This window comes from Limulus polyphemus, unplaced genomic scaffold, assembly GCF_000517525.1.
Source record: "Limulus polyphemus unplaced genomic scaffold, Limulus_polyphemus-2.1.2 Scaffold225, whole genome shotgun sequence".
Classification (NCBI taxonomy): domain Eukaryota; kingdom Metazoa; phylum Arthropoda; class Merostomata; order Xiphosura; family Limulidae; genus Limulus; species Limulus polyphemus.
Genome location: NW_013665835.1, coordinates 492,335 through 515,161, shown reverse-complemented (window position 1 = coordinate 515,161; position 22,827 = coordinate 492,335). Strand labels below are relative to the sequence as shown.

Genomic DNA, 22,827 nt, shown 5'->3' with positions numbered 1-22,827 from the left:
TCTGTTTAATAACAACTAGCTCTAGCTAGATAAGAAATACAATAAAAATGAAAAACAACAGTCTGACTGTCATCGTGTGTCTTAAACATTGCCTAACTAGTACACGATTTAAGTTGTCCGACTTACTGATTTCTCAGCATACCCGTGGTTCTAGTTTCTTATAGCCTGTACTGTAAAATGTAAATGCAGTAATCATTTTAATATGTTCTTTTTAAACTTCAATCACTATCAAGCTACTAATGTTTTTATACTTATAAAATTGTTAATTATTAAGTTTTTTCATGCTGATAATAGAAAAACATTGAAATGTCAGTAATATAAAATTTCTTTGGTATTGCCTCAATGTTTCTCACAAAACTTTGATTTCCATCTCTTGAATCATTTTAACATCTCTTCAAGGAGATTATGTAGTGTCATCAAATGTTTTCTTGACAAATAATGTATTGTTTATCTAGGATCAGAGTGAATTTTCCACTAATTATATATTATCTATCACACATTATAACAAAATCCATTACTAACCTTATATGAAATCTAGGGATAATCACTTTTAATGAAGCATCAAGCTATTTAGTTATAGTAGTCTTTGAATATTTATAGGTAGAAAAACCCATTGAAAGGTATTAATCATACTTCTACCTTGTGAAAGGTTTTGTACTACATTACATATACGATACATTTTCATGTACAATACTTTAGAGTTGAAAAAGCAATTTCATTCTAAAACTGCTATATCTGATGATGTCTATCATATTAAACAAAGGGTAGTTCAAAAATGTCTTAAAAATCTGAAAATAGGAAGATTAGTTTCAACTGTGAACAATGAAGTAGCAAATTCCATTAACCACCTAGTTCTACTGCAAGGTAAGTATGTATCGCTATGCATGAGAAACTATGACTTGAATTTGCTTACTTGGGAGTAATAGGTTAGGTATTGGTATTTTCAACATCAATGGCATCTAGCTTATGTGACATACTGGCTGAATGAAAAGTTCAGAGATCCCCAAGATTCAGGCACAGTCATCTCCAAGTTAAAACTGGTGTCAAAAAAGAGCAAAACCAGTTAGCAGCCCCTATCACTTTCATCGGTACTATTAATTGAATAGTGGGATTGACTGTTAAAATTACAGCACCCCACAGTCAAAAGTATAGAGCACGTTTAACAACCTATCAGAACTTCAGCACTACCATTCAGGATGCTGTGCAGAAGAAATAAAAGTTCAGAGGTAGGTCCTAAGGAAAATGCTTGTTTTATTATGCATGTCACAGTTAAACACAATGATGCTAATGAATGGCAGATGAAAGAAATTAACAAGGACCAAAGAGCAACTTCTGTGCTTTAAGGATAAGTTTTGGTGTACAGCATATGTAGCAATTTCAAGAGCTTTTTCATATTTTTTTAGGTACAAGCAACAAATCTGAAACAGGATGCAAAGATTAAATGAGATATAATCAGAAAAGTCTGAATCAACAGACAAGATGTTTAGATCGTGCGAGACAGTTTTAATAATTGTGAGATGTTTACACGTGATGTATTTCACTTAAGCAGGTTGGAAAGCTTCTAACCAAACTTTATGGATCGCTTAAAACAGTTTAAACAGAGGTGCATAGATAGAGCTCTGACCTTGGGGAGTGGATAATGTCACAGATTTTAGGGGACATAGTAAATTATACTAATAATACTAATACTATGATTAGCATGTCTGATTTCCTGGTATTAGTTGAACAAGAATATGAAAGTCATTTTAATGGTTTTAAGGTAAGGGCTAAACATTAATGACAGCAAACTATTGCAATTTAACTACTAGAGCTTAGAAAAAATTACTAATACATATTTCAGAACAAAAATTTGTAGAGCTTTCTTTTTATGTATCACTACATCCATGATACCCACATCTCAGTCATTTATAATGAAGATTACTATAATTGTGATTAATAACATTGTATCACTTACATGTACCATGCTGGTTTTACAATCCTCATTTCAGCTGCATGTCATACCGGCTAAGTAATAGATAGTGAAACTAAAGCTTCAACTTACTTGATTAGTTGCAAGACACAGGAAAGATAGCTCAACTTACACTAACCAGCTTATGTAGTGCAACTTTAGCAGAAGCATGATTAAAAATACTGTGCCTAACTGATTCAGGTTGCTAATTTGAGGTAATAATAGAATATAGAAATGACATCAAATGAAGATTTGTTTTCCATATTTCTCTTAATTTGTTTATAATGTTAGGTCTATTGACTTCTAATACTTTGCTAGCTTTTGTAATTTGAACCATAAATTTTAATAATAAAACATTTGTTTCTGTATAGGGTGGTATCAGCAATGGGATACTGTAGACTTCATCAATCCAGGAACTTGTAGCCTAGATACATGTTTCCACCCAAACTGAACATCTTTTAACTTTAGTGAGATAGTTAAAATAAAAACACTGTCACATGAAATAAAAGTGTTTCAATATTTGAAAATATGACAGAAGATATACACATATATCTTCACAATTAATATGTGAAATAATTATGACACAGTTACTTATTTTTAGAAAAAAACAAACAATCACATGTCATTACTTCATTTATTTTTTTATTAGTACAGTACTGTTAGTAATTGTTAGCTTAATACATGTATTTAGGACTAACCTAAATCTTCTAAACTGGCATAGCCTTGATAGATAATACTGAGATTATAGCTGAAAATATCATAACAGCAAGGGAACCCATCTGATGAAACAATTTATTCTAATCCTTATAAATAGAAACATAAAAAAGGTGTATTTAATGAGTTATGTTGATTGCCAGGCTGATTTTAAATTTCAAGTACAAAGATTGCTCTGACTAGAATATTAATTTATCAATATTGCTCACAGAAATCCTCAATTTATTATTGGGGAAAAATATAACAAGCAATCATTTGTTAGTGCCTTCAAAAGTTAAGGTTGAGGCCTTAAAGTATTTACTAATTAGAGGAAGAGAATTTTTGTAAGATGCAAGCTAAAAGTAAATAGGAGAAGTAATATATCACTGAGGCTGGAGAAATTGTGGAGGATGAGGTTGAAGACCTTTAAAGGAAGAAAAAAAATCTACAAGCCACCAGCATAAAATTGAAGAATTTCTAGAGACTGTGGAGAATTTTCTTATACAGCACGAGACATATTCTACTAATGAAGATATTGCTTTTGACTTTGTGGAGGTGGTGGTTAGAAATAATGTAGTTGTATAAGAGTACATTATTCTTACATATAACATTATCTTTATTAAAACTAGTTACAGTTACTATTAGAATTATGTCCCCAACTTCTGGAAAACTAACTTTTGGCTGTGGTGAAAATAAAAAAGTGTTCTTGGAATGCTTTCTGGTTTAAGTAATTTGAACTGTGAGAAATTTATGTTACCTTAATGTTAAAGGATTATAGGACACCTAATTCAGATGCCATAAACTGTTAAGAGGTTCAAACAATCATCTTATTGGTAGTTTGTGTGAATGGTAAAATGAGAAAGATACATATTTATATAACTGAATATTATATGAAAAGAAACCTAATAAAATGAGTACTTTCATAAAGTGTACTTTCTTTATTAGAGTTCAAACTAAATATTACAGATAAAAGATCTGAGCTTCATTAGCCCATATCAATGGGAAACTACTTCAACTATTCTTCTCCATGACAAAAACAATGTCTTCATGAGTTAATAAACTATTTCTGCCTATCCTCAGTTTCACATGTGGTTAAAAAAAAAAAAAAGATACAGACTTAGGTCAGTTATAGATTTATGGAATGGTCTGCCTGATGATAATGTAACCCATTTTAGTTCTTGGTTTGAAAAGATTTAGTAATTTTATGGTGCCTTAGTTTCTTGTTTAGGTAAATAGAAAGAAGGTGGAGGGGTGACCTCAATGAGTCAGATGGGCTTCTGTTACACTACTTTGTTTTACATTCTTATGATATAAAACAATTCTGAGATTTGTTATTTCAAAAACAACTATAAAACTGATATCAACTGCTTTAACAGCATGGCATACATAGTGAAACTTCCAGTATATTATTCAAGTTTCCTTCAAAAGTTCAGTAGCTCTCTGTACATTATCTTGAACACTAATTTTTGTACTCCCTAGCTCTACTAAAACTTGAGAATGTTTGAGTGATTTCTTCCTTAACTAGTTTTATTCTCATTCAGTGCCTTCTTTTTACAAATAAAGCAAGTTATTTATCATGGAATAATCACAACTACAATTGTCCCACTGTTGGGTGAAAGTTAACTTACAATAAAACAGTAATCTAGCAAACTGAAAATCCAAAAAATATCTGAATGGTAAAGTAATTCACTACACTGCACTTACAGACTAAGAATTTCTTGATTTTTATATCAGAATCAAATATCCTCATTTAAACTTAAAGTGACATATCTCTAGAATACATTTCAGCACTATCTATATTTTGTATTTCCTTAATACTTAAAATTTAAAGATATAACATTAAACTCCTTAATTGCCAAACTTGTGATGTAATACACAGTCTACATGAATGTTGACTACAGTACAAAAAACAATCAGCAAATATTGAATAATTTACAGAAAACAATACATTTTAATCTTTACAACATAAAAAAAAATTGTCTTGGTACAGTACTAAAATAAGGGCTAAGCTAATATAAGAGAAAAGATTAATAAGGCAAAATCAAATAACTGTGAGTGACAGTATTTATTAAATTTCATATTTATTTCACTTTTTTTTTTCAGAAATCTTGGGCATGCTAAGTATAACTTCCATTTTCAAACAAAATCAGAAAAACGGTTAGGCCTATACATGAAATTTACATTTTTTTAAATAGAAAATAGCTGTTACATTAGAGTACACGTGTACCAAAATGAGAAAAAAACCCTTCATGCCTTCAACATAAAAATTAAACCTTATTCAAGCCCTGCCTACCTGTACAACTGTTTGCCTTCCTCACGGAAAGAATTACACTACTAGTACGGCTCGAGATGTCTAGAACTCGGAAGCCATTAACCTCAACAAAATGTCCATCTCCATATTGATGTATATATTTTTCTATATGATTTGATTATAATATGTACATTTTCTGTAATTATTTGTTGTTATCAATTTAATGCGACCACTACCAACACTTTAACAGCATGTAGGTAAAATTGATCTATAATTAAACTTGTATGACTGTCAGAGTTTCTTCCAAATCTTACATCACTTGCTAAATTGAGCTACACATGATGTCAGCTCTAGCCAATAAGAAGTGAAGCATTGCGCATGGCATGATATCATTATTATCCAATAAAAATGTTTTGACAAGTAGAAACATCTGCGTTAGGCCTATTTTATGAAAAAAAAGTTAACGAAACATTTAATCTACTCTCATTTGAGAATAGATATGTTGGCTTATCAAAAATTATTTTTTCCATTTTCTCTAGATGAAACCTCTGTGGATAAAGTTTGGACATTTTCCACTAATGGATGTTTCATCACGCTTACAGGGGAGAAATCACAGTAAGTGTATAAATGCCTACAATGTGTGGGTACTATTGAAGAGTGTAGTTTTGAACGATTAACAGTAACAGCGATACTGCATGTAAAGTAGGCCTACACTATACAGGAAAACATAAAAGCGCAGGCGCGTGTACAGCTGTAAGTGTAACTGTAACTGAAAAAAGTGAATTTATAAGCTTCAACTTCAGATTATAGGCTTATAGCTAGTGATTGATTCACGATATTACACCAAGCTCAGTTGCTATCCAAGAAGATTAATACTACTTGAAATTTAGTGGTATTCAAATTCACCTACAAATCGTTCAATTTTTTTTAGTTATATTGCTCTCGCTTATTCAGTTAACTTAATGTTAACAGTAACAGTAGAGTTCAAGTTAAGTTAAAAGTAAAACTTCATCCTGTTCTATTTCAATGCAACTTGCAAGCGCCAATGATACTTTGAATTATTTGAAAGTGAGCAAAGAGTACAATAAATTAATTGAAGTGAGGATCCAACTGGATAAATACTAAAGTAATGAAGTATAAAGACCAGCATATCACTGTTTATATTAGGAAAAGAAGGGTTATCAAATTGTATACATGTTAGAGATAACGATGTTGGGAAGGTTAGGTCAGAGGAGTGAATGGAAAAGTACAGGAAATTGCCCAAACATGTAAGTGTAGAGGTCATAGATCGATTTTTATGGGTATGTTACAGAGGTTTAATTGTGGTGAGAAGGTTCCAAGTAGGTCAAGGAATAAGTCTTATGTTGAAATCTATGTACCATTTTAAGGAGTTTGGGTGTATGAATTTAAGATGCTTGTTTCAGTGTTTGTTGAAAAGTTTTGGTGGAATGGATGTTTTGCATGTGAGTAAGATAGTAGGTTGATGTTTTTGCAAAGGCTATTAAATATTATTATACTAATGAGGAAATAAATGTTTCTAATGCAGTCAATTAAAGTTATGTGGGGTGGTAAAGTTGAGGGATAATGGTGATGGGGGATCAGTACATGTTTCCTCTAGTTCTGTAAATCTTCCATCCTGTGTGTCAAACTCATGGCACGTATCCTTGATTTTCTTCTTTATCAAGTTTATGTCTTTAGTAAGCTAGATAGGTTTCATCTACTCTGTTATCCTTTTCTCTTTTTAGGAAAATGCATATTTGCAAAAGTTTTGATACATGCCCTACATCACCTTTAAATTCATTATCCCAATTAAATAATTGGAAATTTTGTCTTGTTCCCTCAAAATTGTCTCTTTGAAAATTGGAAACTAAAACTTTATTTGAACTTGAGCTTAATTTCATTGGCAAAAATTAGTTATTTCATGTTAGTAAATAAAAGCATTTTAGAGTAGTCTTGGGTTATTTGTCTTTGATTTAAAAAAAAAAAATGTTTGTCAAAACAAGCTTTTTTTTTTTTTTGAAATAACCTTTCAATGTACAGTTAAGTTAATGACATACTGAACATTCTTGAGTAAATGTAAACCTTGTTACATTTTGGTATCTTCTTGGGCATATGCATCTGTTTGGAACCATTTTTGAGTATGTGTAACTACATATACATGGTTTTTCCAAATAGTGAAACAGTCAATGAAGGCTGATTTTAAATAGTTTGATTGTTCTCCTTAATTCATGTATTTGAAGTATTGGTGTTATCAGATGTATTGCATAACAAAAAAAACTTTTGGGTAATATTTATGTAGTTTTGTTTGGCCACATCACAGCCATCTCGTGTTTATTTCAAAACATAGTGCACATTGTAGTGTGACTGATAATTTTTTTTTGGATAATAAACCTTTTCTTGTCAAACTAAAAAAATAAAGTGAAGTACTGATTTCATTATTGTCCTAAGTTAGAAATCACTAAAGATATGAAAATAGGTATATTTTTACAACTTTTTCTTTACACAAAAACTAACAGTGCTTGTAGAAGTGTATTGTTCCATCAAAATACAAAGATTAGTTGTTTTTTTTTGCTTAAATTTTGTATGTGTGCTAACTATGTTCTATAAAATGACACTTGTATATTCAAGGTGTAAATTTAGATGGCATATTGCTTATCTTATTGATATGATTTTGTTTTATCTAAACAACTTGTTACTTTGTTAAAGAGCCCTACATAAAATAGACTAGGGTAAAAAAATTAAACTTCCACATTATAAATAATTTACTGATTAAATTATATCAATTTTATATCTACATGCATTTTGTAAGTCAAGTTAATTTTTGCTCATATTTATTTAAAATGAAATACGTGAGATAGATTACTTCTGCAGAGACCCCTCAACTATACCAGTAAAATCATGTTTAACTGATTTCCATGAAATAGTTAACAATGCAATAAAATATTTGAATTGGAAATAAAATATTGTAGATACCTATTTAGAATAGGGAACCAAATATGTTCTATATAATGCATAGCAGGACCATTCTGAACTATATGTGTATTGTTCTTTGAATTTGAGGGTAAAATATGTATTTTTTCTTGTCATTGATGTTTGACAATTGTGTTTCAAAGTTATGAAATTTTTTATATATTAAGCTACGATTAGTGTTTACAGGAAAAAAGTTTATGATGTGTGTTGTGTTACATTAAAAGTGGAACATGGCTAAAATTTTGGTAAAATAAAAATTAAAAGAAAAAGGAATTTCATTATATTCAGTTTTTTTTTTCCTTTTATGGAGGATTTATTTAATGCAACTCTTTCCAGGTGTAAAACATCACTGTTATTCCAAGCTGCAGTAACTCTTTCAACAAAGAATGACCAAGTGATTTTTATTCGACCAAAACACCTAGATAAACTACCTTTGCATGTTCACGGAATGCCCTCTCCTAAACCACTGGCAATGCAGCATGTAAAATTAATGTATGTTAAATATTGTACCTTATTCAAATTGCAGCGAAATCATTTAGAAAAATCAGTTTGTATTGCACATTAACCCTTTAATACATGGACACTGTATCTTGTATATGTTATGCTTTTAATTAAAAGTTTTAATTTTTTTTTCATAATTTGTTAATTTGTGGGTCATAAACTCCAAAATATAGATGAAAACAAATAATGATCATGAAAATATATTCTGTGTGTTAAAACTTGTCTCCTTTCTACTTCTGAGTTACAGCTTGTATTAAGTTTGTGTAATTTAACTATTGACAAATATATATGTGAAAAAAAAAAATGTTATTAAACTTCAGATATTTTTCTAAATGTTTGATGTGTTCAAAAATTAAAGATATTTGTGGTATTTAGGGTGTACTTATTATTGTTTGTGTGTTATGTAACAAGTAACAAATTCCTTTACAGGAGACAAATGTTTTATATTTATGACTAGCTGAAGTATCCTCCATTGGATGGGTGAAATAAAAACTCTTAACAAAGGATAGGAAATTGTGCTTCTATTTTTTTATTTTTTTCTGAACATAATAAAAAGTGCAATAAAAATACATAAAAGTACCAATGCTGAAAGGAAAGACATACTGATTAGATGGGGGGGGGGGGATCTACCTCCTCATGTCGTCCTATATCACTGTGTCAAGGTTGGTGCTGATTGATCAAGTGTGGAAATGTATAAGGAACAGATTCACTCTTTAGATAGTATTTTTTATGGAAATTTCATTATGCAATGAAATTTTGCTGAATAGTTCAAAGCATTTAGAAAAATTACTTACCTTATAACTGTACATTTATATACTTGAATAGATATTACTTGAATTGTTAATTTTTATGAATGTGGTTAGTCATTAGTCTTTTTTGTAAACTGTAAATCTAGATCAAGTTTATGATGTCACTAATTAAAATATCTTATTTTTGTCTAAGAAGTTATGTAATTTTTTTTTGTCAAATACATCTTTATATTTTGCATTATCATTATTATGTGTATAATGCTTTCGTAATACCAGTTGTGTACCTGTGATATGCAGTTTTTACACTTACTCCCCCCCCCCATTCTATTTTGGTACTTCTTTCTTATTGTTAAATTTTGAAGATATTATTATAAAATACCAGTTCTTATGCAATGAATAGATATTTTTATCTTTAAATAATTAAAAAAATGAATTGAAAGAAGATATTGTTAAACATTATTGTAGGTATATGTGGTCAGTATCTGACTTAGTGCAGTACTTGGCCAGAATACACATGAACTCAGTGATCCCTGCAGCAATACTAGTGGATGATCTTGATCATTATGTTACTCAACTCACTAAAGTAAGTACTGTTGTTTAATGTGCACTTCCAGGTTTCTTTAAATATTTGAAACTTATGTGCAGAGTTGTTGAAGAAACTAAACTTAGTATTTAATTGTAGATATAAAGTCAGTTACAATAGTATAAATTTACTTACTTAACTCTTTCCATAAGGGATTGGTTGATGTGACTGACTTTTTAACCACAAAGTAACCAACAGATTTTCCATCCTATAACATTTAATATGTTTTGTGTATATTCACAAAATTTGGCAAGCTTTCAGTAAACATTGCAAGTCTTTTGTATGTAAGAAATCAGATTTATTAATTGATTATTTTTATTAAAGAATTGTATTTATATCAAATTGTTCAACACTCTGATTTTCATGTTAAAGATTGAAAATACTTTTCTTCATCTGAATATTTTAAAATTTCATTTGCATAACTTCTATAACCTCCAAAATACATATCAAATGTGTGTTTTTAGTAAAACTATATTTTATCTGTTTATATACCATAACCATATACAGACTTGGACTATTTGACCAACCTTGTAACCACTATACAAAATACAAACAAGTCTAAATTATCTTTTTTTCTTTCTAAAATGACTGCAGATTATGAAAGAAAACTACAATTATTTATCCTAAGGAGTCTAAGGCTCATAACAGCCTACATCTGTTTATACTTAATTTTATTGTTTTATTGCCCTTCCAATTGTGCTTAACTAATAATCCAGCCACATGAGTTGGAAATCATTCAGCAAATGCATAGCTCATATTACCATATTGAATGATGTAACATATGGACTGCTCACCAGTATACCTTGTGAAGATTTTTTTTCATTGTCTGACCTTATCTAACCCAATAATTTCCTACTTTTTATATTTTAGTTACTTTTAGAACCATAAATAAGGAATGTACATGAAAAGCAGGAAATGTAGTACTTGCTTTTGACCTCTTGTTTTTTTTTTGTTTGCTGCTGGTTGTTGAGGAAATTTAAGCCTATTTTTCTTTTAATGATGATACTAGTACACTAAATAATTTTCATTTACTTAAATAATGCACTTAAGCACACAAGAATAACATGCACAAGGCAAACAATGTCCTATAACTATTATAATTTAACTGGCTTTCTAACTAGGACAAGGAGGATTTTAATTCCCTTTTCTGCTCGATTTGAAAATCGTGAACTAAACTTTCAAACTGAAATTGACAATACTTTATACTGAAAACAACAATACATTATATGTCATTTGATATATTAAAACTTTGCCTTTCTACTGCTTATAAATTATATAATATAAAACATCATAAAGAATTATTGGCTATTTATGAAAGAGAGGTGTAGGTAGCTCTGATTTTTTAGTTCATAACTCCATAAACAAATAAGATTCAGGTTATAAAATTTAGGCTATTCTTTAGTACTATCTATGTTATAATGAGTAATTGAAATTAAATTTCCTACTTCAAAGAGTGTTGGTAAATTAGAGAAGAGTATAGACCTAGAGAACAAATGTTGAGATTCTCATACTAGGGGAGATTGAGGATTTTTAATAACGTTTTCCTATAAAATTAAGAACTTAAAATTTATATAATATTAAGATTTGGTTTTGATGTCAAGTTTATTTGTATACATTGTTAATAATCTAGTATCATTAAACTTTTAATGTAACTCTGTAAAAGGTTTTGAAATGCACACATTGACATACTGGTTGCAAGATGGTTAATAAGGATCATCATCATTTATGGAACAGTTAACATTTTAATGACATTGTTGAATAAAAAGATTCAAACTCCTTTTAAAAGTGGAAATTATGTCAAGTATGGTTCATCGTGCTCGTACTCTTTAAATTTTTCGAAATGTACATTCACAAGCATTATGTGTTTGTTACATAATTAGTACCACTACAAATTTTCATATACCACACTGGCTGTATAATGTTTGCTTCATTTTAATTCCCATAAAAGCAGAAGCAAGGAACTAAGGTTACAATGCAGATCAAGGGATAATACCTCATGTGACAGCTGAGCAAATGATGAAGTGATCCACTGGCAGTGTTTTTTGATGTATTGATCAAAGTATGACACTTGCAACACTTTGCACTGCTCAAATGCCAAAAAAGTTCCCTGACCAAGGCACAGGTTTCCTATACATACAAATGAAAATTGTTTTGATGTGTTAGTCTCAGCCATCACTGCTGAGGAGTGTTGAATAATCTGAAACATCCAGAGAAGTGTGTTTGAAAATCCATCAGCTGACCATTAGTTACTGTATATGAACAGTACTGTGAAGTGGTTGTTCATAGTGCATCGAGAAAGGTATTATAATGTTATTGCAAACTGTTTCCCATAAAATGTTAAATTTTAAGAGTGAGAAAGGCAAACCTAAGTTAGAGTCAAACAGATATTTATTTGTTAAAGACAAACAAGTAAGGAAAAGTTTATTAAAAATGTGAGCCATTTAAAAAAAAAAAATGCAAAGGTCGTGTATTAACAGTTGGTGATAACGTTAGTCAAGAGTGTTGTGAGCACAACCATTCTGGTGATGCCACTCGTATTGAAGCTAAGAATGTAATGCATATTATTAGAAGTGATTCAAAGAATACACATGATGCACTGCATTATATTTTCTTGCATGCATCGTTTGGACTCTGTCAAGCTGAGGCAGATAAGTTGCCATCCATAGACAGCATAAAAAGAACTATTCAGAATTTATGTGGGAAACAAAATCTAGGGTTAGTTAGTTGTGATAATTTGTATGCTGATGGAATATATAAGACCATTGCAAATATATTTGAACAACTATATACAATTCATGAGCTGCAAGGAAGAATTTTCATCCCTTTAATTTATGCATTGTTGCTGAATAACAATGAACATACATATATTAGACTTCTTAGAGAAATAAAGGAGTTAATACCTGCCTTAAATCCAGTGTCTATACTAACAGATATTGAAATTGCAATGATAAATGCAATTAACATTGAATTTCCATGTGCAGTTAATCGTGGGTGCTTTTTCCATTTTTGTCAGTGTATTTATCATGAAATTAGTGAAAATGGCCTCAGGCAAAAATACGACACAGATGCATAATTCACTTTAGAAAATTTCTATGTTCTTTGCACTAGCATTTATTCCTACAGACCATGTTGCAGAGATTTTCAACTTTCTTATTGATGAAAACATTTTTCTATGCAAAGATACTTGGATTGGACGTTCTGGTTGGAAACAACAATGCTGGCCACCTGTATTTAAGGTTGAGATGTGGAACTGCTATGAAGTTGTACAGCAGGACTTGCTAAAATCTAACAGTTCTATAGAAGAATGGCATCATAGCTTTTTTTTGCAACAAGTTTCTGCAAATCATCCAAATATATGGAAGCTAATTTCTGCGATAAAGAGGGAACAAAGTCTGAATGAGCTACATATTGACCAACTTTTGAGTGGTGAGGAACCTTCTATTGGTTGAAAAAAATATCATAACTGTGCAGAGAGATTAAGAAGACTTGTCAGTGCATTTCAACCAACAAATAATATGAATGTTTTTATAATATTTTTTAATGGTCTGATAAAATTGCCTATTGTATTATCATGATGTAACATTCTCCATTCTGATTAAATATCTCATTTTTGACATATGTATGTCTTTCTATGTGTATTAAGTAATATTGGTCCATCTCACTTCAAAAGATCATTGAAAGGTGATTTATATGCCTTTTTGTAATATTTTTCTTAATTTTCTTGTAATACATTAATTTATAATTAAAATTAAATCTAAAAATTGGACATTCAATTACCTGTTATTTTGAAGAACTGGTTTTGGAGAATTGTTTTAAAAAATTTTTCCGTAAACTCATCATGCTATCAGAAGATAATACTGATGCAGTTAGATAGTTCAAAACTATCTTTTAATTGCTTATTTAAAACAAAACCTAATCCAGCAGAGTTTGTTGTATCTTCTCTTCCAGTTGTTTGTTCCATCTTTAGTAGCTTAATTGGTGTAATTTTAGGTACAGCTAATTTAGACACATTGGCAAATTCTAGAAGTGTGGAAAGCTTTTAATTATAATACAAACAAGCATAACTCTATGTGTGCTATAACAATAGAAAATTAAGAGTTGAAATTGACAGTTTTTGTTTTGTGATTAGATATGAGAATCAAATGTTGTCGAGGATTTGAGAGAGTTCTGTGGAGGCTAATATGAGATAGTTTTTAGTCATCAGAATGTGGTTTATCCTTTTTTTCTCAAATTTTTAGTTATTTAAAAGTACTTTTAGCCACAGTTCATTTAGAGCTGGGCAATTAGCAGTACTTATTAATTGATTAATTGACAGGCTCAATAATCAATGACTTTTGATTAATTTATTAGTATACTGTGCTCTCATAGAAGATAAAAACAAATAATGTTATGTGCTTACTCTCTTAACTTTTTCAAATGCAACATTATTCTATTAAGTGACCTGTTAGTTGGTTTACTTATTATTTTGTTTGAATAGAATAAATATTTTACTGTCAACTACTGTGGTCACTAAACAGTAAACTTATCTGATTAGATGACAATTTATTATTGTTTGGTGAACATAATAACAAAACAAACCTGTGTTTACAAACATTGCAGTTCAATAAAACTATAGGATATCTATTGAAATGTAAAAAAAAAATAATTTTAAACCAAGAACCAAACATTAATAAAATAATTTTATTAAGTCGTGAGCAATCGTCAGTCATGTGACTTTTTTAGTTTGTACTTTATGTATATGCCTGATGATGACTTATAAGTGAAATTGGTGATAATAACAATTCATTTGCTTAATCTGGTTCACACCATAACAGTTGTTCATGAAAATTAATGACATATTTAGTGCCTATGCCACTACTTTGTCTGTTGTATCCCAAATAGCCTGATTCACACCACAAAAGTCCTTATTCATGAAAATTGATGTTGTATAGTGCTCAAACCACTACTTTGTTGTATCCCAGTCAGCCTGATGAGTCCTGTTATTGGGTGAAAGATCTCATTGACACTGGACATGGTAGGTGTAGTGTGGTTGACATAACTTATTCTCCTTTGCTTTCACTCATGGGTTCTTAGAAATAATAATGTGCTTTTTCCCCCCTTGATGCTGTGGTTGCTTTACCTGTTCTGGGAACAAGAAGGCTAACTTACTGGTTTGCTAGTTCTTATGAATGATAGTAAAATAGAATGTAATAATAAATAATAAAGGAAATAAATAATCCATGTACGTACAGAAAGATGTTCTTTTGGTAGTGGTGGATACATGATAGGTTCCTGTGATTTAAAAGTTCTACCCTAATGAAAGTCAGTTACTTAATTTTTAAGTTTGAAAAAGAGATAAAAATTTTTGAGTATAGCCAGTCTTTTTAGTTTACCAATGAAAACTTTAGATGGGGCAAGTAGTCATGTTATCTGATACTGTAGAGTGACGAGTCTTTCCTCCCCACTCCATAGTGCTTAAACTAATGAACAATTAAGAAAATATATTAATTATATTATGTTTACTTTATAATGTTGGTTTATATTTTTAAAATATAAATGTTTGTTTGTACTATAATATGTTATTCAAATAGTTCAGTGAATCCTGGCATGGCTTAGTGGTTAAGGTGCTCAATTCGCAATCTGAGGGTTGCAGGTTTGAAGCCCTGTCACCAAATATGCTCTCCCTTTCAGCTGTGGGGGCATTATGATGTGACAATTAATCCCACTGTTCATTGGTAAAAGAGTTGGCAGTGGGTGGTGTTGACTAGCTGCCTTCCCTCTAGCCTGTCACTGCTGAAGAAGAAAGGTCCACTTTTTCATAATCCACTGATAATAATTAATCCAATTATGTCTGTCAATACAATATACAGTAAGCTTTTTTCTTTGTTTTGACACACTTTCAGTAACAACTGGTGTGTGTAATTGATATTGACATACTTTCTGTGGGGAAATTGGACTGAACATGATGATTGGCTTATGCCTAAATTAATTATGCATGTCGAGTTGGAATAATATGGATAAGTGTGTGTAGTCTCAGTAATTTGGTCAGCTTATTTTGAGAGTTTGAAAACTAAGTATGATGGTATTGTGTATCACCTTTGATATGGCGGTTGACCGACTGTGCTGAAAATAAAAGCGACTCAAATATCACAGCAGGGAAAACAAAAAGAGAAGGTTTAAAGGCAGTTTGCCCAGTCACATGACCTTTGTTATTATGTAGCATGGACACAATTTGAGTTAAGTTAAGATTTTTAACTGGGATTAAACGAGCACTGTTGTCATAATTAAAGCCATGATTTTGGAGTGATATTCTTTGTTGTTGTTCTGTTTGTGTAATATTGTATTTTTCTAATTTATATAAATAATAGATTTTTTTTTTGCCCATAATTTTATTGAAAAGTGTGTGAATTTGAGTATTAATGTAATATCATTGATTAATTAGAATTATTTCCAGTTATTATTGTTATAGGTTATTCCAATTTCGAAAGTAGTAAAAATAATGCCATTATGATTTATCATTATTATTTTCAATTATTTCAAGGTTATTCAGCTTAATCAATGAGTGTTATGACTCATTAAAATAATCAACTAATTGATATCAATGTTTCAGATTATAGTCCAGTAAACCTGAGATTTCAACCCAAACAAATTGTAGTATAATTTTCTTTTAGTATGGTACTTTGGAAAAAGCATGCCTTTTTAACATATTAAACATATGAAAAAATCCAAGTGGTGGAACACTTGAAGTTTTTGGTGAAATCATCTTCTCTACAAAAAAAGTGTGGAAAAATGTGTATAGTGAAGTCTATCATACTTCAAAATATTTGTTTGAAAAAGAGACATTGTAGATGAAGAACATTGATAAAGTTGAAGACTTCAAAAAGTAATGTCTTGGAAAATGTGTAATTTTGATTTTTATCAACAAATGCTTGTTTGTGGCTTGACTACTACTAGTGAGAGGATGTATATCATTAGCAAACATTGTAACTTCTTTTGTGTTTGTTTTTCAGTTAGCTTTTATAATTGATATATGTACTTTTATGTACTGAACCTCTTGATAATTTACAAGATACTGTAGTATTAAGAGAGAAGGGCAGAGAATGAATTAACTAAGCCAGTGTGTACACAAAGATTATGGAAAACGATACATTAAACAACAAAGTGTAAATTCTGAACTAATGCAAAAAGTATGTAACTGATATCAATACCATATGAAATTTTACATTCAGAAGGAACACAATTCATATTCAAAAATGACTGTTTTTTTTGTTGTTGTTTTTTCTGTGATCTATCAGTAGATAGGTTTGAGGTCCTCATGAATTTTTATGTAACATCTCATAGAACTAAGTAATGGAATTCCAATGAGCCATGTCTCATGTTAATCAATCAAAAAATAAAAAAGTTATCTTTTTTTCCAATATTTTCCACAGTTTGTTTACAAAAATGCAGTTTTTACCCCAAAAAGTTATGTTCCATTTCTAGGATTTTAATATTTTCAAGAACATGCACTATTGAATCGAATGCACCATATTTCATTTATGTTGCAATTTGTTTGGGGTTAGGGGTCAAAATCATGTAGGTTGGCTGGATAATTATTACTATTTTTGATTATTCCAGTTATCCAAGTTTCACATGAGAGTAATCAATTAATGAGCCTGATGATCAATCAATTATCAAATTCCACTTATCACCCACCACTATTGAATACACAGCTGTTTGTAATTTCACCACTACAGAAAAATAAATATATTCCAGGAAACAAGTACAGAACAGGCCTTTGCCAAACTAGGAGTGCTTCTCAAAGATGCAGCTGATTTTTGCAGTAAGAAAAGGTAAAGTTGAAAAAATTTCATAACTTTCATCTTACAGTTGGTGGCAGTAGGTTTTAATTTTAAATAAATGACATCCTTCAACTAGTGTCCTTCAACTGTTGTCTTAATGTAGTTTTATGTATCAACAATATTGCTATATTCCTAGTTTCCAAAAATTACAAGCTATGTCTGTACATGTATATCTTGTGATGGAAAAGTTTAAAGTATGTTGTAATGACTGTTAGCAACTGGATTAAAAGTTATATTTAAAATGAATTAAATTTGCTCTTACTTCTCAAACTTTAGACATACAAGTGTTAAGGTATAAATATATAGCTCTATCAAACTATTGTTGAGTAATATATTTATCATATTTTTTAAATATTAACTGAAATATTTATTGACCAGACATGGCTCATATTGAGTGTTAGTTATCAAAGAAGTATACATAATTTTTTTATGAATACCATGTTTACATGAATATTCAGGTGCTTTCATTTAAATTCTTAATTTTCAGGGATGACCAATGTTTATTATTGGCTGCATGTAAACTTCCTGAACAAGGTAATCTGTTCCATTCTATTTATGAACAGTTTGGTGATGTGTGGAACATAAATCGTGGAGAAGTCTCTACTCAAAGACAGAATTTATTTCTTACAATGTCTAGTAATTTGCAATATAAAACATTTTTCTACATAGAAGATGAACAGATATTTCTTGACAAGCTAACAAGAAAAACTGGCGTTTTTTGTTAGTAGACCTTATGATAAATACATACGTTTAAATAAAATCAAGATGTATTTTCTTTCTTTTACTTTTCATAGGCTGTAAACTGGTAACACAATACGGTTCCACACAAGTTTAGTAATGAGATTTACAACTACTTATCAGAAGTATGTGGTTTGAATAAGAAATAAGGCCATTTCCTAGTTGGACCCACTTTATTAGTGTTTTGTTTTTCTTTTCAGAATGTTAGTAGGGGAGATATAGCATGTTGGAGGTTTTTATTATCCTTCATAACCAGATTAAAAGTTAACAAACTGTTAGCTGGGTAGAATTATGAGGAAAAGTTAAAATGTCCATGTCATATGCATGTGTGTACAGGTCTGAAATTTTTTAATTTTGTATGGAAATCAAGAATTGTTTGTTTTTAAATAATCAAGTTGTTTCTTGATAGAATAAACAGGGTTTTTACTGACCTGAAGAAGTCGGGGAAATCTCCAAAATTATTAAAAAGCCATAAAAACTTAGAAAGCAATTGGTACTTGCTTGTGGAATGTACTTCATGAAACACATAATTATATGCTATAGATAAAATCCAGTTTTGGAAAATACATAATTTACATAGAAAACTTAAAGAAAATTGAAGTTAAGAAAAAGTGATCACTCTGGAACCTAACAGAAGACTATTTGTCAAATACTGTGATATAAAGAAAACAATCTAAAAGTAAGATTCTATTCAGTGATATTTCACAAGTTATTAATAAAAAAATTCACTTTCTAATTTAGTGTTTCTTGTGTATAACGTAATGTATCATTTCCATGTCTGAGTACTTTCCAATAGTTTTATATTCTTGTAAATAATATTACTCTATTTTGTAATTTAAGAAGTGTGTCACTGCCCATAAAGGGTATTGTATTATTTGGAATAAACAGTATTATATTTTAATGGGTGTGTAGTTTTCAGTGAAACATATCACTTTGTATTAAATGTTTGAGCTATAACTAATCTCTCTGATATTTTTCTATATATATAAAGCACAAAAATATGTATCTGTCTGTTTGTCCATTATCTAACTACTACTAGGTTGCTTGGCCAATCTCAAACGAACTTGTGGGATGATAAATAGATGGTGCCATGTTCTTACACCAAACAACAACAACAAAATTTATTAAATTTTCTATAACACAACATACACACAGTATGAGGAAGGGCACACAAACATTTTATATATCTTGGAGAGTGTGCTAACACTCTCTATGTAGGAATGAGAAAAAATGGCTGCCACTATTGCAATAATACATAAACTCAGATGAAGTTTATACTACGACACCTACCATAATGCTGATATAAAGAACTGTTTCTTAAGTTATACCCACTTCCTACTTTGACCTTACAACTTCATCCCCTAAGAACTTCTGTGGCCAATTAATTAATAACATGAAAATGTGGAAGGACATTAAGAGCTGGGTGTTGAAAGCGGGTAACAGAAAGCACCCCTACTTTGGCTGCTACCTTTTCATACAAAGTCACCCTGACCACCGCACAGTATATACCATGTTTTAAGTATATACATTGTGAGTTCTTAAAGCTTATACCAAATTTGGTGAGATAATAATGAGTACTGTAATAATGTTATAAATAAATTGAGTGAAAATTGGGATTTTTGTGTTATTTATCATAGCATCCACCTCCACATTTTTTAAAGTTCATAACCAGAGCAAAGGATTGGTACCTCAGCTTGTGTATTAATAAAAGCAAAATTATTGCACAATTTTCACATAAATTGTTTAGTAACTGTAAGAACAGTTTTGTTAGTGTTTGAAAATCCACCTATAAAAAAAAATATATATTTCACTATTATTTGATTTCAAAGAACAAGAACTTTGTTTTGGCTTATCAGTTAGTTACGATAAAGTAACAGCATGTGTTGGGACTTGAACTGTTATTTTAGAAGTTACTTTGCAATGGAGAAATCCCTTAAAATTACAGTAGGAAACTGTAATTTGATCCCTAGTTTTGAAAATTGAGAAGAAAGGACATGGGAAATATGCCAATTAGTTTAACAACTGTTGTCAGCAAAGAATTGTAATTTATTTTTAAAATTAAATACTTTAGAAAACCATTTGATACAATCAATATAAATAAAAGCCAAGTGTCAGTCAGTCACACTTGATTTCTCAGAATTTTGGGAGTTACACGAGTCAAATTCCACTTTTTCTCCTATAGTACTTCCATTTTTGATTGCCTGTTCTTATTTTAGTTGAATTTAATCATTAACATAGGCACAAAAAAGCTACTAAATTTTGGCACATTTTCTGCTATATAAGAGCCTGTCAAGGAGGGAGTTCCCAGGACCAGATCAGGCATGGTGCTATGTGTGTGACACTGCATCATCCACATCATAGTCAAAAATTAGCAGAAATCTATGCTTTGGAATTATTACGAAAAAGCCTTTGTTAAAGTAGACTGAAGATACTAAATATCTGTAAGGAAGAGGACAACTCAGAAGAAGAACATGTATGTATGCAATCACATGGTCATAATATGTTTTAATCTTTTATCCAAAGGCATCAATATGTAGACTTTTCCTCAGAAGTAAAACAGGTGTCATATGGTCATTGTGTGTTTTAATATTTTACCCAAAGGCACTAATATGTAGCATGCTTACATTGTTTAGATAAAGGGGATATTGCTCATGATAGGCTTTGATTTCCCAAAGCTAGAAGGCCCGTTATTTCTCTTATGTCTGTTTATGGGTAGCAAATTTCCAAATGCATATTGGAGGGTTCATTTTTGATGGGCTTTTAAACTAGTATTCAGCATGATTTCAATAAAAGCTTTCTTCTGTTGCCAACTCATCGAATAATGCACCTGCTTTTCTTGATTAAGACTCTAGGTGTACCCTTATTTTCAGGTAGCCTTTGATGAGGTTAATTATGAAATCAGATATGTATATAGAAATGGTGGAAAAGTTAAAAGTGGATAAACAATGAATGTAATGTTAGAAAACAGTGTGGGAATGAATGGACCTTTTATTTTTAAATAGAGGTGTTCAGCTGTGAGACCTTTGTTGTTTATTGTTATTATTAATGTTAAACATTTAAATAGCTTATTGGGTAATATTTTCTAATTTGCAGATCCCAATACATTTTCTGAAAGGATAAATAGTGGTCACTTTTTCTCTTGATTAAGATGACTTGGATAGACAATATAATATTAAAAATGATTCACTTGGAATATAGAAAAAAAAAAGACTTGTATTTAAGAAAAGCAATTGCACACTCTAAAAAGAAAGGATTTAAGTTATTTCTAAAAACAAAAAAACTCGATCCCATTAACCAAGTGCATAGCTATAACTAAAATAATTTAGTTCTTGGATATATTTATTAGAAGTTTGAATTGACGAATAAGAAATTATTATTATAACATTGTATAGCATATTGGTGACATCTTCAATTAAAATACTGTATGGATATTTAAGGTTTTTATTACTGGAAAGGTATCAGCATGTTAGGAAGAGTATACTAAGTGGGCTACTAGAATGGAGAATAGTTGGTTTAACACTTGCAGCTGGGGAAAAAATTATCTCTGGAACTACAGATGACTATTTAGGTGTTAAAAAATGGTTAAGGGCTTAAATGATCTGGTAATTTTTGAATGGCATAATAAAAAGCTGCAAAATATAAACTTTAATATGAAGGTCAACTTAATGCTTTTAAATACAGATTTATTATTATAAGTTTGTGGTGATGTTTACCTAATAATGTGGTGTGGTGCTGTTCATCCAAATTAATTATATATGGATAGGAGTACCATAGGCTAAGTTTAATTTTAATGCTTTGATAAGTTGTTTAAGAGGGTTGAAAGGTGACATAAGTGAGTAGAATGGCTTTCTATCTTTTATTTTTGTTATTCTTACCAAGAAATGCTTCTTGACTTTGGAACAATTTATAATAAAATTCTTAGGCAGGTGTTTGATTAGGGGAAGAAAAAAAAAAGATTGTTTCAGCCTGTTTTTATATTGTCCACTTTTTTTTATTATTAATATTCCATTGCATCTACTTTAATTAATTACATGTTCCTATTTCCCACAACATTCTTAAAACCTTTTTTGTTTACTACATATTTTTACTGTGACATTCTCTTAATGCATCCATACTCACACACAAACCTGGCAATAAACAGTCCGTAAAATATGGCCATGTTTTTTTCTTGTATTTGATATGAAATATAAGTAATGTTTCCATTATTAATATTTTGTACTGCAGTTTTTGTTACTATAGAATAAAAAAACTAACGTTTGTTTTGAGACAGCATTTCAAAAGTATATAATACTATCAATGTGGTGTGAAAAACCAACATGAAACAGTGTTACGATGTCACACTTTGCAAATGATAAAAACATACTTTTAATTCAAAAATCAGTATAAAGATAATTAAAAACTTGAATGAGTGGAGTGTATTTATACATGATTTTATTTCACTGCTGTTTTGTGAACAATTTTGAACATTTTGAGTGTTTTCTTTTTAGATTTAAGTTTTCACAAATGCAACTAAAGACAAATTCATTTCTAGCCCTTATGCATTATTACATATGTAAAACAGAAATCAGAGTCCA

The 22,827-nt window shown here is 30.2% G+C and overlaps 2 protein-coding genes across 7 annotated transcripts in view; one reads left to right on the top strand and one right to left on the bottom strand.

The window, feature by feature from the left end:
* The window catches only part of LOC106478568, a 73,621-nt gene extending 68,430 nt beyond the window's left edge, over positions 1 to 5,191 (bottom strand). For both annotated transcript variants that reach the window (XM_013939123.2, XM_022382175.1), the window contains exon 1: positions 4,935 to 5,191. The gene's annotated coding sequence lies outside the window, so the exon portion shown is untranslated. The remainder of the gene's footprint in view (positions 1 to 4,934) is intronic.
* Positions 5,192 to 5,241: 50 nt separating this feature from the next.
* On the top strand, positions 5,242 to 19,154 carry LOC106478569. Of its 5 annotated transcripts, none has more exons than XR_002609926.1 (5): positions 5,242 to 5,507; positions 8,199 to 8,354; positions 9,578 to 9,695; positions 12,876 to 14,200; positions 18,834 to 19,154. XR_002609926.1 is itself a non-coding variant. In XM_013939124.2 (5 exons), exons 1-5 carry the CDS (start codon positions 5,341 to 5,343, stop codon positions 18,238 to 18,240), a joined length of 756 nt encoding a protein of 251 aa, XP_013794578.1. In that variant the 5' UTR covers positions 5,281 to 5,340; the 3' UTR covers positions 18,241 to 19,154. The 5 variants fall into 5 exon arrangements, 4 of the variants coding, with proteins under 4 accessions (XP_013794578.1, XP_022237886.1, XP_022237885.1 ...); XM_013939124.2 differs by lacking the exon at positions 12,876 to 14,200 and adding an exon at positions 17,430 to 17,506 and having other exon boundaries at positions 5,281 to 5,507; positions 18,003 to 19,154; XM_022382177.1 differs by lacking the exons at positions 5,242 to 5,507; positions 12,876 to 14,200 and adding exons at positions 5,588 to 6,160; positions 17,430 to 17,506 and having other exon boundaries at positions 18,003 to 19,154.
* Positions 19,155 to 22,827: the final 3,673 nt, after the last annotated feature.